Source organism: Nomia melanderi, chromosome 7 (genome assembly GCF_051020985.1).
Source record: "Nomia melanderi isolate GNS246 chromosome 7, iyNomMela1, whole genome shotgun sequence".
Taxonomy (NCBI): domain Eukaryota; kingdom Metazoa; phylum Arthropoda; class Insecta; order Hymenoptera; family Halictidae; genus Nomia; species Nomia melanderi.
Window position 1 is genome coordinate 722,248 of NC_135005.1, and position 18,627 is coordinate 740,874.

The window sequence follows — 18,627 nt, forward strand, 5'->3', positions numbered from 1 at the left end:
AGTGCATGCGCACAGGGGTCAAGTGTTAAGCGCCGAGCAATTATCGCTGATATCGATCTGCGTTATTGTTCGGGGCTTCCCCCGGGTTCACGGTCGAGCCGAGCGTCCCGTGTAATTTGTAATTTTTAACACCGTACCCCTCCCCTCGCGGCGTCGGGTAGTTTTGTTTCTGGAAACTTGTTTCTGGAGATTGCGGCCAATCTGGCTTGCCGATCGGTCGCGTGACGTTTGGTCGGTGTTAGGAAACTTTTTACTTTTATCGCGGGGACGAGCCTCCACCCACCCGCTCCTCGCGCTTCTTCATAGAGCGCGGAGTCACACAAACTCGATTAGTTGATAGCACTCTGGGGAAGATAGGGAGTGATACGATGAATCTGGAATGGGTTCTTTATTCTATTTATTTATTCAAATGGAAAGATCGTTTTATTTCGAATTTTTAAGTTTGTTCGGTGGATATTGATGCCTAGTTCTTTTGTAGATTCTCCTTGGAATCCTTTTTCAGTTACGTAACGAGTTTGACAATCTTAGAATTAGGTATCCATGTACAGTTACTTGATTTAATATTCGAACATCGTGGTATTTGTGGAATTAGTGGTCTATTTACTTATTCTAATTTACAGATATATAAAATTTATTCATTTATTTGTTATTGTTCTATACAATAATACATTATGAACGAAACTGGATTGAGTTGCGAGGTCGAAAGAATATTCGGACATCTATTATACCTCATCACTTATTTCCTTTTAAAGGTAAATTTGATGATTGTACGAGACTGTTTGTAAATATCAAGTATTTAATCTCATAATGAGATTTTCTTCGTCATTTCGTAAAAGTATAATTGCGTCATTTAATATTCGACAATTCGTTATTTATCGTCCAGTAAAAGGAAAGTCGGTTGCAGACATTATGAGACGGTGCTGGAAGTGTGATGGTTTGGAATTATACTTCAACAGCTGATGTAGGAGAGTCACCTTTTATTCATGGAATTTTAGGTAAAAACAAGTATTTAAACAGTTTAAAGGAAAATTTAACACAAAGTGTTATAAATATGAGTATCCGTGACAGTTTTAAACGCAATCACCGGCTTTGAATCTAACAGAGAATTTATGGGCTATATTGGATCGTAACATTTGGGACACGCCCATAAGGACAAAAGTAAAATTACAACTGTTTCATAGAACCATCACTCATAATTATATAAAATTAAAATATGTCATCACGCCTACGACCTGTAGTTACATATTTGGAACATCCAATAAAATATTAAAATTATTGTAATTTTCTGTAGATGTACTTGTATATAGCAAATAAATGTTATCTAATATTATGTGTCCGAATATTTTTTCGACTTCGGAATTCGAACTAATTTTATTTACAATATACTTTTCTATATGAAAATAGAAAATAAAATAATTTATTTCATATACGTATAAATTTGAACATGTGCTTTATATGCTTCAAGTATATAGACGAATAATTCCTCAAGTGGTATGGTGTCCGAATATTAAATCGAGTAATTGTATTTTGGGAATTTCGGATAATATGGAATTAAATGTAATGATGTGTTGTTGTTTAAATATGAAAGTTATTTTCAGTATGAAACGAAATTGTATATAAAAAACCCAATTGTTAAAAGGTAAAATATAATTATTACTAAATTGATCTTTCTAAATAATTGAATAATTTAGTACAATGATAATTTTATTTAAGTGCATGATTGGAAACTATTTCTTCTGTTTGTACTATAGGTCTGGTTGAAATGAAAGTTGAAGCAAGATTGTTTATACGGCGAATTAAAGAAAGGTAGTGCAGGTAACCAATGAGTTTATACAGAACAAATCAAATGCAGTTTAATGGTTCTTAAAGTATTGAATTCTTGAATTCTAGCATGTATTTGCAATAAGAGCTAAATATTATTACTTGGATAAAGAGATCAATAATTCTGAATTTTATGCAAATATCATACGAAATTTGAATGAACATTAACATTCGCAAACTAACTATTGCAACAAGGTTTTCCACGCAAACAATTGTTAACTTCAAAATATCCAAATACGATGATATTAAAAGTTACTTAAAAGTAAGTATCCAGAAACACAATGCTCACCTATAAACGTCTTTAAATTTAATTCAGCACTAACTGGGGCGTAGTGCGGTGGAAGAAATATAGACAGTAAAGAATAGGAAGGAGATAGGAATGGTTAAAAATAAGCATGTCTGTCATGGAAAGCTGGAGAAATTGCGACAAGGGCGGTAAGGAGGAAGCTGATCTCGTTAATAGCTCGGAGAGTCGGGACAATATGAACGAAGATGCCCGTCGTCTTCTGTGCGCTTCATTCATCACTTAAATACTGTAAAATTACATTGCGGCCACGGGGAGTCAAGGACGGATGATGCGGTTCATTTTTGAATAGGGAAACGACGTGGAAAAGCTCGAGACCAATTGTTTCGCCTCGAACAAGCGTTATTATTTTCCTTTGGAATCACAATACCCATTCTAGGCATATTGTTATAGGATATGGAACAAAGGGGTATGTCTCTCACAATATCGTCATTAAAGCGTGATGTTTCCGCACGAAGAGGAATTTAACGTAAACATATTTCAATTATGCGAATATTGAAACAGCGTTGTTCAGCAGAATTACAAGCCTATAAGTACACTATACGGAGATTCATTATTTATTTGATCGGGGAATTTTATTGTAAAGGTAAAGTATTAATTGCCATCATGAAGGATTGGAATAAATAAAACAATGCACGTATTCAAAGGTAGAAGCAGAATATGGGGATGGTATTTATTTGATTCGGTTCGGAATGCCCGTATTGTTAATATAGAAATCTTTGAAACCATAGAATCGAACAAAAGGTTGTAAATAATTGCTAAGAGATAAAGAAAATTGAAATGTTTTATGAAAAGCTTCAACAACAAATGATAATAAATCTTATTATCCAAAAATCCTCTTGTCCAAAGTATTACTTCTCTTTATTAATTCACTTAATATTTTTACTATATACGTTATTATATATTACATTTGTTTAGAGACACTGTTGAGGTTGTAATGTTTCCACGTCAAGTATCAAAAGAAAATTCTCAAAAAAGTTTTTGATGCGAAAACCGTCACTTCTTGCTTATTTCATTTACAATTAACGTAAAGATTGCTAAGAAATTAGTAATTATGAATTATCTCTATTTATTTCTTGTATAAATAAACTATGAGATTCTGATAGCGGTCCGCAAGGATTACTAAGGCAGTTAACGTGTTAATAAGTTGGAAGAAGCGCCAGTTGAGGATTAGCAATTTTGATTTTATTTCCTTGGCTGGTGTTTAACATGGAAAAACGTTTTAAGTGATTGGTCTCACCCTCGGCGTAGCCCGACGAGAAATTCGGTGAGTCAGACGTTCTACACTTAAGATGCTCGATTTTTAAGTACCCATAACTTACGTCCATGATCGTTTTTACCTATCGAGCGGCGTATAAAGAATTATTGTTTCACAGCGTATACGTTGCATTCGTAGGAGAGCGTTTCCGTGAATTGCTTCGTCACAGTGTTATTAGATTTTCGGTACTCGATAGAATGACATATTTGAGAGGTTTAATAGTATTACTTATTTACTTTAACTACTTCTCCTTATACCAGGGTGATACAGTATTATACATAACTAAGATAAAATTTTTGAGGCATAAAAACAATTTTTGTCTTTTAAGCATTATTAATATTTTTCTGAACTCTTTATGGTGCAGTTTCATTTGGATTATTATGTGTTTTACTGATTTGTGGTACATATATTGAGGAAATGATGTTTTAACAAATTGAAATTGAAAAACCGTTCGATTTACTTGGGTACTACAAAACGGAAAAAATATACTCAACTATTGCTAATATAATAGAGAAAAAGCTAATAATTTTCAAGAAATATAATAACAGCAAGAAATAATATCTCATGGTATTGCTAGCGTTTTAGGTTTTAATTGCTTTAATGAGCCGTGAATATTAGAAGTCATCCGAAACGTTCAACTGATAGTGTTACTTCCCTTATATACGAACCTATTCATAACTGAAATAACTAAAACCATAATAAGAACGACGATTCAAAAAAAGACCTTAAATAGTCACAAAAAAACACAATATTTCATAAAAAAAAAAACTAGAAAAACTCTCAAATCCGCGAGGAATGCCTAACAGAGGTTAAGAATACCCTCGGTATCGGAGAAAAATTGATTCACGATAACAAACAATTTCTAACATCGCGAACCGAACGAATAAAACGTCGAAAGTGTTCGCTTCCTCTCCGGTATCAGCGCCGTAAATATGAAAGCCAGCATTCAGAGCTCCACTCACGCGATCCTCGCCGCTAACAAGATCCTTTCCGCGATTTCAAGATGGTTCCCACTCTCACGTAATAACGAGTTACAGAAAAACCCTTCGGAATACTCGAGCGTTGCTCGTTCGTGGTTAGATTTTCCGGGGCCGGGCCGAGGGCTCGCGCGGCTCGATATTTCGTTCGCGCGGTATCCCCGGGGCAACGGCGGGGCTCGGGGATCTCGTTTCCGGTGAAACGCGTTTCGCTCTATCCGGCCCATTAGAAACAGTTACGGTTCCAGTTAGAATAACAATCGGCGGTGATATAGCTGCGGCCAGGGCCGCGCGCGTTCCGTGACGGGGCCGAATTATTTCCCGCGGACAACGTTCCGCTAATGTCCCACGTTTCCTGTGCGTGCAACATTATAACTAACATTACACACCGGGCTGCAATATCGCTGCTGCCACCCTTAGCTTTTTCCGCGTAGAAAACGCTGGCCGTGCGTGTGCGCGCGCGTGATTTACGCTGGGACCTGGATCGTTGTCGGTATCCGACGCGCAACGGTTGCGTGTCAACCGGCCGAGCACGCATTCGTCTCCTCATGCAGCTACCCTCCCTTCCGCTTGTCCCTTTCGGTAATTATCGGATTTCCACACGGAATTCCCGCGGAGAAAATCTGACAGTTCGGCCAGGATGTTCGCGTGACACGATAATGACGAATTAAGCGGTAGAGGGTGGTTCTGCGTCCCTTCGATGCGAGCTTCAACCCTCAGTCGTCGAACTCGCGCACTCGGTGATCGCGTGTCGGTTTTCTTCGATAGCTCGATGTTGGGAAAACTGGTTCGTGTTTAGATAGCTTAGCCTTTTTTCGCAGCCCGGCAACGAGAATTACTGTAGATACAACAGTAATTTCATCTGGATGGAAGTTTAAGGAACAATGTTTTAAAGAATATTTAAAATATCGGATGCTGTACGATTCGGATTAAATAATATTTTAAAGACACGATACTTTCGTAGTTGAAATACTTTCAACTACGTTGCAAGCATTATCGCTGAAAAGCAATCATTTAGAACTAATTTATTTTCTAGTACAACGTTCTTATGTTAAATAGAGTCCTTTATCACTTTCGCCAATCATCATTTGTAATTTTGACTAGCCATTCCTTGTCTTTTTACGCGTATTACTTCCATTCGAAGCAAACAGTGCCCAACCTTGACTCAGAATTTTCCATTGAAATTGATCAAGGGCGAACGTCGCGCGTACACGCGAATCAAAGCTCGCTCCCATCGCGGGCATTACATTGTCGCCGCGTAGTTTCATGATTAAGCGACGTTCCGATATTCAGCGCGTTTCAGTTTGTCACGGTAAAATCTGCCTGATAAAAAATGCTCGTGAACGGAGCGCACGCCGTGCCGCGCCACGCCGGGGTTAGAGGGCGAGTGGCGAATCCGCCGTGGAGGGTCAATGTATTCCTCCGGGGAGCATGATTAACAGCCATTTTAAAACCGGGCGCTGTACACGGGTACGCGTCGCTTCCTTTGAGAATGAAACCGGGTCACTCTGATTAATTGAAGTTTTTGCGAGAACCGGCCTTCCGAGGAGGAGGACCCGTCCTTTGCTACCGCTCGTCAAATTAAAATACGGGTAATTAACGCCACGGCGTTTTTCGAAGAGGAACAATGATTACAAAATGATATCCGGCCTCGGCGGAGGCTGTGCAATGAAAGAAAAAAGTATAAGGAATATTCTGAAATAAGAATGTCACGGTATCCGTATCGTTTCGTTGTGCATCCGCGCGGGCGGCGGTTACGTTTTTTGCTGCTACCCTTCCACTGTGGGGGCCCGCTATTAAAAGGTGCAATCCCCTGCCTTACCAGCTTACGTTGCATTAAATAAAATAACGAGCCAGAAGGCAGCTTCGCGCAAAAACGAAGACGGAAACTGGAACGGGAAGTACGTCAGTGCTCATTAAAAACTATCATGATGTCGGAAAGGTAAAAAAGCTCGAGGGATTCCGGGGCTTCGTGTTCAGGGATCGGTGGCATCTCTATTTTTTCGTATGTGTACTTTCTGAGAGTAAAGAAGTTAATGGTACGGTGTTATTCTTCAGTATTGCGATCGGGAAATGGTTTTCATAGATTTTGGTGGGTTGAATACGAAATGATTTCGGAAATCTTTTCTTTATGTTACACTGAGTCTTTGGGAAATTTAACCCTTAGCACTCTAGCAGATTTTGTAACCTACCGGCAACTTGAAATCATCTTTATAGTATCCTTAGTGAAAAGTGAATAATTTTATATAATAACATTTCTTGGATTTTTTTTCCTTCTTAAGACAAAATTTGCATATGTAGCAAATGCAATAACCTTATGGTAACTTTTTCAACTTTATTTTAAAAGGTTAAGTTAGACTTAACTTAAGTCAGCTTAAATTAACTTAAAACGTTAAGTTAGAGTAAAAACTAGGTTTGTAACTTCAAAAGTTTGTGTGTTAGGTATTCGAGTTATAAGAACGTTTCTTAAACAATTATATGATATACCCTTTGAAATAAATTGAAACAAGTTTTTGTAATATTATATAAGTGTGTACAAAGGATTTTTAAAAATAGCAAGGTATCTGTCCATTTTTTCGAATATTTTTCAATTTAACCTAAAAACTACGAGTCTGAGGCAAAATCGAACTGGCTAGTAGAGTATCTATCCTCGTAGAGTTTCTCATACGTATACTATCAAAAAAAAGCTATGCACAGATTTTACTTTTGTTTCGTGAAATAAAATATTTCCGCGAGACACGACGTACCGTCAGTGATCCTCAATGCCAACGATCGCTCGACGTTCTCTTCTCAGCATGCAGCTGTTTCAAACATGCAATTATATTAGCTTGTTTAACAGTTATATTCATTATGTCTAAGACTAATAACAAAATGTTTTAAAAAATAAATTTATTGTTATTTAAAAGAGTCTTTGTTACTCATGCAGGATTATATATGTTCATAGACCTTTACTAAATAATATTTATAAATCAGATTTCTTCAACTCATTTCAAAGTGCTACAAAATTGGTATGTAGTAAATTTAAGTACAGCATGTTTGACGAATTTCACTGTTTCATTAAACATTAAAAAGATAATTACAATGCAGTATAATGAAAGTAATACCAACGATACTGCACCTTCGTTTCAGGTGCAAGTAAAAATTGAGAAAAGGTAGGTATACAAATGTGAGAGACGCACAAAGGATGAAGTTTAATAACATAATAATTTTAAGTTGGTGCAGCTTACCCAACAAAAGTTAAGCTTCAGATATTGCACTAAACGTAAAGTGTATCTTCATTTCACTCTTATAAATAGTTCAAAAACCTTCCTCCGCTACTTTTTTCTGTTTCATTTATAATAAACAAAAAAAATCTTTACCCGCTAAGCTCTCAGCCGCCATCTTTTCATCCGGTGAGCATCCCGCAAAAGCATCAATAATTCTTACAGCCGCGGATCCGTCATTCCGCCTGCGGCGTCGGAATAAAATCTTCTAGCAGCGAAAAGCAACCAGTGTATATATTATATCTAGCTAGTAAAACACAGGATTCCTAGTTTAATTTAACAGAAATCAATGTTATTTATTACAACTAAATTTAAGTGAAAAATTTCTTTGCTCTTATGAATGTTTTACCTCCAAAGTAAAAGTGCACTTGTTATGAATGGAAAATACCTTTATGTTCTTGCAAATGAATAATAGAAAGATAATTCTGGTGATTATAATCACGAATAAAATTATGCGGCAAGGTGTTAAATAAACCAAATAAATGTTTGTTCAGCTCATACTCCAATAAAAGTTCAAACGAGCATTCATTCATTCAAATGCTTTTTTATCACATTTGTGTGGAAGAAAAACCCATACACCACTTGTTGGCTTGATACAGGAAGTTATTGTGTTTAGAGAAATATGTTGATAAGTTACATGTTCACTGGAAATATAACTTGATTGCCAACTCAAAGCACGAATCTATCACAGTGAGGACTAAACGTGCATTCGTTCGGTTGCTGTAAATTCATTGTGAAAACTCGTACAGCAACGAACGAATTTATTTCTCAGAGACTGGTGCTTGCAAATTGCACGTTGTCTTCGTAAACTTATTTGGAAAATTGCTATTTAATTCGGTGCGTCGGTAGAGTCTGGTATCCAGAAATTATTCAGAACAACCGTTAATTTCAATTCAGCCACAGTGTGATGCGACTATTCGTTATTAAACTCGGGTTTCGGAGAAAAACGGGCATCTTCTTGTAGCGGCGCGCGCGTGAGAGCTCTGTCATTCGCGGATGTCGCAGGAAGGAAAAGCTGGTTTTGTGCTTCCAGCCGTAATGACGAACCTTTTGAAGCTGTAGCAGCAACGTCTTTGGTTCTGTGACAATTATTACTACGTGTCACGACATGCATACATATGTGTACAACACATCCGTGGCAGTTGCGTGCATAGAAACCTCAATGGTATCTGCCGGTTCTGGAAACTAAACTTGTGAAGGATTCACTGAATTTTAGAAAAATATATAAGAAAGAAATGGCCTTTCCAACATTATTATTTTCCTACATGAATGTTTATAAACTTATATCAAAGATTATTGTAGTATCGTAGTTTTAAAGCAGTGAGACAGCGAGTATTCTGAAAGATAGGAGGAGGGCCATAAAAGAATTGATAGAGACCAGTTTTTTGGAAAGAGTTGCATTGGCTTTGGAAGAGAAAAGACCTGTACACTGCAAACTATATAGTTTCTATTTATTTTATCTTATTCGATTAACTATTCCTATGTTTTTTTTAAATAAAACATAATTATTTTCCATTAATACTACACTATTCTTCGAAAAATTTCTGTTTTTGTATACCTATACAGTGTTTAACCGAATGACATGGTATCTACAAGTTGCTATGAGGCGATTCCTTTTGAAAAAAGTATGGAATATAATTTCTTTGAGATTAGTTTCTATTGAGAATTAATTTCTAAAAAAGCGTAAGTTTCAATTATCTACTGTGTGCCTATGCAGTTATGACAAAAATAAGATTTGTTATGTGATTCGTAACACCTATACTGTTTATAGGCAATGTCTACGCAACTTCTAAAATTATTAAATTCAAGAAAAAAATATATTTCATTAATAATATAACTGCATAAGTACGTAATGATTCTTTGAATTCAATTTTCTCGGAAAATAGTTGTAAGTATTGTTTGATTTTTATTTTATAATTATACAGAATTATATAAAAAGTATATAAAATTGTATTGAGCTGAAATTTTAGAATTGTACGTAGTAAACTTGGAAACATATTATGGATGTAGACCTTAAGAAGTTAAAACCACTGACTAAAAGCTGTGGAGTATTCGGGAGTATTTTTTCATTTTAGCAATTCCACAAAAAATCTGAGAAATTCTGTGGAGCAAAGAAACGAGTGTATACGAGTCTTTAGATTGAAATCCTTGAAAAGGAAGAAATTTTGGGAACGCCAGGGGAATTGGACGGTAAAGGATCATATACGCCAGAGAGTAATTGAGAAATATTCTTGGCTGTTTTATTAAGACGAACGTAACCCAAATGCACGCGAGATTAAAGTTCACCTGTTTAGATCTTGAAATTTGTAACTGAAGTCAGTTTCATAAATGAGAATTCTTGAAGAGCTGTGCCCTGCGTGCAGGCAAGTAGTTAGAAGTGTAAGCGCTAGTAGATGTAACTTTTCTTCTGAATACTACGAAACTAAAAAATTTGTAGGGTGACAGATATGAATTATGATTGCTCCGAAAAATGATATGGACGTATTGTTGCTACCGTAACTAACATTAATAGAATTTGGAAATGAAAGAGTGTAATTATTACATAATTCCTCTACTACTAAAGCTTACATATTCGAGTTGGTTATATTACTGTCTGCAAAACAAGTTCTTAAATACCTTAAATTCATAAACTTCTACAGTCTAAGAACAACAGTTGTACATAATTACTTTAGGAAAATTTTAATATACAGATTGTTCCACATTCTACAGTTCTATCAACTGAGACGTTGTCTCATACTGCAAATATAAATTGAAAAAGTACAATATAATTTTTGTACTTTAGGGTTACGTTCTTTCAAAAGTTGAATTCGATGAAATTCTATTGGCAGTAAGGTAAATGCAAGTGACTTCGACAAGCATTCAAAATTGATTTTTTAAAAAGAAACTCTCAAATGAGAAACATTTATTTTGCATACTTAATTTAGTTTTATACGTAGAATCACCATATAACTGTACAATTAAATTAGCGTAATCGATACGCATTGAAAATTCAATCATTGTAGTACTAATACTACATGTTTGTGCGATCTTACTTTAACGCTTCGTACTTGGAAGGTTTTCACTAGAAATATTTTAACATTTTCTAATGAGATAAAGACGATATTTTCTGAAACTAACTCGGCGAGGATCAAAGTTATTTTATTTCAATATTTCACAAATTGATCTATTATATGAAGTATAATACTAAATATCAAGTTTTATAGTTTGACTGTACGAAATCAAGTAGTAAGTGAGTGTTGTCACCTCCCGAGTGCAAAGGGTTAATTGAAAGAACTTGGATAAACGCAGTTGCCCACCAATTAATTCAATCACCGCCCCTGTTTTTCGATTTTGATGTTCGGTCTGTTGTAATTGTTCAATTTACAAGCAGAATGAGTTCTAGCGAAGAAGCACAACGACCGTTGCCAAAGAAGACGAAGAAGAGGATCCCTTGGGACCGATAATTGGGACAGGTTGATCGCAAATCAGTGAATAATCATGAGGCCGAGGATGGAAGTTGGTGTTTGCATGAAATCATAAGGTTGAACACGTGACGGAGGCGTCGTCTTCAGAAGCCGAAGGAAGTTGTACAGTCCCCGAGTGCATTAGCGCCGGCGCAAGTGGTCTATCAATATTAATAAGGCAGTAACTGGACAGCGGAAGTATAGAGATGGTCGATAGCCAATTTATTAAAAAAGAAAGGTTGGCGTCTACAGGAGAAGCAGATTCATTTAGCTTTATTTATCCCTGGAATTACGAGCTCCAGCTCCTCCAGAATGCGAAAGTTTAAGAACGATGATGCTACGATTATTTTTTAATCCTACCCAAGGATTTGTATCCACTGATCATATCTACCAACGCGTAATTAAATTACAGATATTCTTGATCAGATTCATCTATTTACTCAGTCTCCTTAATCATTTAATATTTACAATGTTTAATATCGCATTTACATGATTGCTATACAAATTAAAAGTGCAGAACCCGACATTTCAATATGCTTGAAATATCCTCCAGCAGATTTAGTTCAGTGACGCTAATGCCCTAATTTTATATTGGTTCAACGACTCGTTTGTAAAGTATAGATGCCGAGTTCGGTGAAGTATTTCTGAGCACAGATTTGATTTGTGGTATTCGCATAAATTCAGATGGATGCGATGAAAACTATATAACTGTGAATGAGTTAAATAGTGATCTGTGCATTGCAGAAATATATCTAATTGAAACGGACAGGTTAAATACTTTGAATTCACATACATATTGAAGTTTCTACGGAAGTTAAAACCTTTCGAATCCAACAGTTATTACCCGTTGTTAAAATTACTATCGCATATAGCACATAACAGTTACACCACTGTTACAGCTTCAAGTAACAGCTACTTAATTTCTAACATTATATTACGCGGATAAAAAGTTGCGCGAAATATGTCCGCGTAATCCTCTTTTCTCCCATTATACTCGAAGATTACCCATTAAAACATTGATGATATAATTACGAACTATACAGGTAGACCCGGGCGTTCTTAAGAAAGTTTTAAAATTAATTAATCATCCAATTAAGAAGCTTATCGAAGTACCGAGAGCGTTACAACGGAACGAGTGGGACGATAGATACCGAGACTGTTTTAACAAGTACCGGTCGAAAGTGGCACCGATATACAGCCCCGTTCTAAGAGACTCATAAGAAGCTCGCCAAAGGCGACACGCCGCGTTTTTGTTGAAGTTATCGTCTCTAGCGCCGACCAGTGTTTATAGACTTCATCGGTGTTGCTGTTACGACGCTTTAGGTCTTAGCCGGTGTTGTTCCCCCGGGTACGATTCTAAAGTGACGTGACAGTCATTAATGCACAAACGAGCTCGGCTCGGTTTACGAGAGCTACCAACGAAAGATAAGTTCTGAAAGACGTAGCGAAGAAGCTTCTCTAACTAGCAGGAAAATTGACCGGCCGATCGGACGTCTTCGTATCTTTGCCGGACGGTTAGCATCTTATTAATATTGATGGACCAACTGCGCCAAGATTAACATGCCAAGGGACTGCGGTCTTCCTTGCCAGCCCTATAGTCACGGCTAGGTCGCGTGTTCCGTTTGGTGATTTCGTGTAAATTCTAATTTCGATAATGATTCGATCGTCAGAAACACAAGTTGAATTATGGTTACTAGTTGATCGATGTTCGCGACGCTTATGCCGATGTAATGGTAGCTGCTATTATGTGGTAGAGCTAAATTTCAATGCCTGGCGCAGTGCGGACTGACTGATAGTCCCTTGAATTATAGCTGAAACGATATCTGTGTGAATCATGTATTTTACATTTCTTTTTTATTGGAAATAAACTATAGTAAATCGTATAATTGTACAGATATTTCGTGTAATTGTATGGTTGTCACTTATATATGAAAGTAAAAATATAGATACCTACATCAATTGTACCCTTTAGAGTCTACATTGAGAACACGATGAAATAAATTTTATAGTTGTGCAGTACCTATAATTATAAAGAAATATATATGTACATACGTGAATTACGCCGTTTAGATCGTTACTATATCGAGAATATAATGTTATTACAGTTATAGAGGAAAATATATGTGAACTTCCAGATCACTTTTGTAATGAAAGTAAGGTAAAGTTAAGTTTATGGTTCAATAGTTTCTAAATTCATAAAGAAAAATGTATGCAAATCTTCTGTACGTGATACTATGAACAAAGAAAATTCGTTGAATCTTAAATTACTTTTGAGACGATAATGGTTAAAAGTTATAAGATAAAGTGACTCCCTCGAGTGTAATTTTTGATGAAATGGGCGTAAGTTACGCTTTTTCTATCATTTTTCAAATATTTCAATTTTACTGCGGAAATTTATACTTAATAACTGTTATAATCGAAAAGAAACTTTTATCAAAGTTATACTTCAATACAATATTTCATGTACATAAAAAATTGTTTAATACCCGTATGGATTTCCTCAAAGTAGATACAATCAAGAAGTGTTACCAAAAGCTAGTTAACAACATTTGGTCATTAAAAGAGAAACGAAATTCACATTTTGAAAGAAATATCAGTTTTGTACTTATTCGTTATCCGAATTTGTACGAAATGAAATTATTATAAATTCGACACCACACTTCCAGTTCTAAAATTCATTTATCATTTTTATTGTGCATCTTTGGAAACAATAATTAAATATTCACGCAACGTATGCAACTAATCTTCGATAGATATGCCTCTATTAGCTGAAGATAATTAAAACACGCAACATTGTCGCCGAACCGCCTAATGTGTTCACACAAGTCCAGGAATAATTAATTTCACCGAGAAAACACAGTTTCGACTACAGCAAATGCGGGATACTGCTGTACGAGTCCGCTTAGAGCGGAATCCTCTCGCAAAACTCTACGAACGGGAAGCCCAAAGGTTCTGTTTCCGAGGTCGACAAAGTGGCGCATCGCCGGTACGAAATTAGCTTACGGATTCGCGATAAGCGGCTTACGGTTCGAGCAGGATAATCCCTTCGGCCGGTCTTCGATTCTTGATGGTCAAGTGAGTCCGCTTTGAACTTGCGACTCGCCAGCGCGCGCGCGCCTCGTGCTGCGCCGCGCTCGGCCCTGCTTCTGCGCTTTAAGAGTCACCACCAGGAATAACAATCTCGCCATCTTAATCGGGATGGAATTATTATTTCAGGCCAATGACCAGCAAACGTCCAATTCGAAAGCAGTTTCGACTATTCCGGGCCGCAGCTGGCCGCGCGAGAGCAGATGCGCTACCCGCACCGTTACATTCATAAATTACTACATCTCGAGTGGTTTTTATCAATATCCCCGGCGTGCACTTTTGATCACGATCCTGTTGCCGTTACTGTGAAGCTGCTACTATCCGCGACATTGACGGTTCGATCGAAAAATTTGTGTTTCAAATCCTTTCGTAATCGTTCTGAGCGCTGACTCGTGATGCGCATATAACAAGGGACATTACCCGAGTGTAACACGCTGATTTTAATGAAATTTACACAGTATATAGTTCATATTAAAATATTTCACATGTATTTTTTGATCTACCATTGTTCATATTCACGGGGTGAAAATAGCCTTCAAAGTTGGGAATGAAAATCATATTTCTTCGATAGGGTAAACCGAGGTAAATCGAATCAGAATAAGAGTATTGGCCGTATTTGGTAGGTTGTTATAGAATTGATTATGCTGACCGACTATATTGCTTTATACACCTTCCTCGCACCTAACCCAATACATCTTCAATTGTTTCAAACCGTTGTTCGCTGCCAGCATGTGTTAGAATTGAAGTACGCGAGTGCGAACGTAACGAATTCGTTGCTAAACCAAAATTCGTAGTTGGAACTTCACATTTAAAATAGCAAAGTAAGCTCCGAAATTCAAATGCACTTATTATTAGTCTCTAAGGTGTCCAAATTCAGTATTTAATGTACTTTAGATTATTATATTGCATTTTGCACCTAATTCACTTTGAAATCTCTAGAAACGGGGCCAATTGGATTATGTTCAGTGGGCTGCATCGGATCCCCGTTTTCGCTCATTTTCATATTTCTATGATTATAAACATCATAATTATTTACATATAGATAGCGTGTACATACAAAAAAAAGGAAAATTAGAAATTACGGAGCTCAGTAAAAAGGAAAAACGCAATAGTGAACTAACTCCAAAGAATTGACCATAAGTCAAGCTACGGAGATTTATCGCATACTTTATAAAACCCTACAAAAAAGACTTACTTATCGCATAAATAAGAAACCAATTTTACATTTGACATTACCTGTCAATAAAACGGTATTTCTTGAAAAACAATAAACGAAATTAAAAACTAGGTCAAAGAAGTACACTAATAAAAGTAGAAGGAAGACTAATAAGGAAAAATGAATGAATAATATAAATATAGGATCTTCCATAAAATAATATTGCACTTATTGCAATGAAAAATTTATTCACCTGCCTTCAGAAGTTTGGGTTCAATGCAATCTTTATGAAGAGTGCTGTCATGAAAACTGTGTCAATAGATACGATATAAAAAGACAGTATATTTGCGACCATTGTGTCAATAATTGATTTTATTATCATTAAATTGTACAGTGTTGGATTAAACAAAAATGTTTACAAAAATTGGGATTTTTTATATTTCTGAATAATCCAATTCGCCTTTGGGGCGAATATAAAATATAAACTAAATATATATTATATACATACAATATTTTCAGAGTTTTACCGATTTGGTTTTTGCTGTTAAATCCGAAGTGATCCAATTCGGTTCGATCTACCCTATATTTAAAATTATGTGTTTTAGACAAAAATTTTTAAACAGAAGTTGAGTGTCTTTTAATAACAGATTTAACTGACCAAGCGGTTTTTCACATTATTCATGTTTTTCTTGCAAATTCTTATACTATATTTGTAAAAATTGATTAATATGAATTTCAGACCAATTCCAAAGATGCAGATGCTTTGAAGTTTCTTATTTCATCTCTTCAATTGAAACTCGTTATACAATAAGCTCCGCAAGATAATTCTCGTGGGATAAAAAAGTTAGCAATGTGTATAATAGGTACATAATTGTAAAATTATACGATATTTCGCATAGTAGCGTTATGTTCTGCATTCTTACTAGTTGTAGATATTACTTTGCATAATAGGAATTCTATAATAAAAGTAGAATTCCTAATACATAAATAATTATTGTCACCAAGATATAAAAATTTATTTAAATATGTCTGGTACCATTGTAGCAATACAAATAATAAACTTAATAAATTTGATAATTCAGTTCGATTCTGTTTCAATGAACTAGAGAGTATAATTTATGCTCCATTTATTTATAGATATTACTTCAATAAAGTATTACCAGTGCAAAGAACACCTATGTTTAAGAGATACTTAACATGCGTTTAATAGTTCTATTTTTAAAATTAATAATTTTCGAGATACGGAGGTAAATATGATTTTCATTCCCAAATTTGGAGACCATTTACACTAAACCTAAATATGGACCATTGCAGATAAAAAAAATACGTGTAAAATATTTCTGTATATTTATACACTGTGTAAATTTTATTCATAATTTATTCATATTGGCGTGTTACACATGAGTAATGTCTCTTTTAAGTAGGTTATAAGTCATTCGCGAGTAATTAATTCAGACTGCGGATTTTATGCATTTATAACATATACAATTTTCTAACCTATCGTGTACTTAGAACGTTCTGATAATTTTTAAAGAATATTTTACTTTGTTTAAGATCGAATAAAATTATCGTTTCTTTTGTTTCTAACTTTTACTTATAAAATCAAGTTGAGATTATGGTGAAAACTTTAAATTAAGCGCACCTAAAACAAATTACATTAAATGTATGTAAATGTTATTCAGTTTACATGAAACCCAAAGAAAGATAACTCTTAGTTTATTTGTATTTAACATTTATGATAAATTTAATGTTGTAACGAGTACATAATAATTTCTAATCACGAAACAAATTGTAAGGTGAGAGATTAATGAAGAACAGAAATTCCCCTTTGATTTCAATCTTCTCAAATTACTGCAGGAAAATCAATATTTGCATATAGATCCGCAGTCCAGGAGTTAGATAATATTAGCGGAACAGGCTGGAGTGTGGGTACTCACCTCTTTCCCTTTGACATCTCTGTATCGAACCCACTTCTTCAGACGCGGTCGCCAATAATCGAGTAGATACGCCTCTGCAAACTCAACACCAAAGCCGTTTCCGAAACGGCCTTGAGTAGCGGTGGCTGTGATCAAATGAACCGTGTGAAGGTCGATCTCCAACCATTCTCGGGCTTCCTGGGTGATCTGATTCTTGGGACACCACGCGCCACCGAGATTCTCGACTTTTAATCTGGAACAGGTGAGAGGGTCGTTTAGTCATCACTTGTGATTTATCGGGAAAATGTACCCCTCATCAAACCCTTCCACTAAAGCTATATTATCTTTTCATTTTTAGAATTTAATCCTTCTGAATGAAACTTCTGTTTTTTATAATAAAACGTGCAACAAACTTTATATTATTTATAATTGAATAAGGTTTAGCTGTAGAATTTTGTATTCTTTACAATCAAATAAATTGTTAGTGGAAAAAAATTACGTTAAACGTTTTCATATACATATTTAAATTATATAAATGTTTGAAGTTTATTTATAATGTAGAGATTATTAAAATTACAGATTATTTTCTGGTTTTTATTATTTGACTTTTCAGGTAGAATTTTCATAAGATTCGCACAAAAGTTACAATTAATATGTATAGTTTATAATCGCAGACTTGTTAATTAGCTTCTATATGGCATGGAAGTGTAAGTAAATCAACGCTTGTACATTTTTCGGCAAATTTTTTGAGTCAGAAAGAAATATACGATTACATATATCTGCAGTATTATTTCAACTTATCTGAACGTTTTCACGCAGAAATCTCTATTCTTCGTTATAAAATATTCACAATTTTCATGGAAAATTCCTTGCGGAAAACAATAAAATCAAGTTATATTAGAAAATCGTCCGTAATAAGGGTCTTACGATGTTACCTGTTATTGATTACTTTCGAATACTGAAGTATTCTCATGTTGAAGGGAATTAGGACTTTTACCTCTCTTTTAAAGTAAATCTTATCCCAACATCTCCTCTGAGTAAGTGCTAATGAAATCGTAGCATTCTTAAATCTCAAGAGAGAAAGAAATAAAAAGAAATTAAACAAGATACAACTTCCAGGGAAGATCGTAAGTTCGGTAACGTTCCGAAGAATTTCCTCCACTTCAAGGCGAAGAATAATCGGGCTCAACATTCCTCGGGCCATTCCACGAACTTTAACGATTCGATCTATTCTCCGGACCTTTCGGGGATATCAGCTATTTTTCAACCGTACTCGCGATACTTTTCGTAACGTAACGAATTAATTAAACCGTAGGTATCTGTCGGTTCCCCGGCCCTCTCGCATCTTGTTCATCAAAATTTTTCGAAGTAAATTCCAATATCCCGAATACCGGGCTCGTCG

At 35.5% G+C, this 18,627-nt stretch overlaps 1 protein-coding gene across 1 annotated transcript in view; it reads right to left on the reverse strand.

Annotated features, from left to right (window-relative positions):
• The window catches only part of LOC116424242 (discoidin domain-containing receptor 2), a 281,595-nt gene that overhangs the window by 103,300 nt on the left and 159,668 nt on the right, over positions 1 to 18,627 (reverse strand). Inside the window, exon 5 of the mRNA XM_031970366.2 lies at positions 17,247 to 17,478. Within this exon, the coding sequence (XP_031826226.1) occupies positions 17,247 to 17,478 (232 nt within the window). The remainder of the gene's footprint in view (positions 1 to 17,246; positions 17,479 to 18,627) is intronic.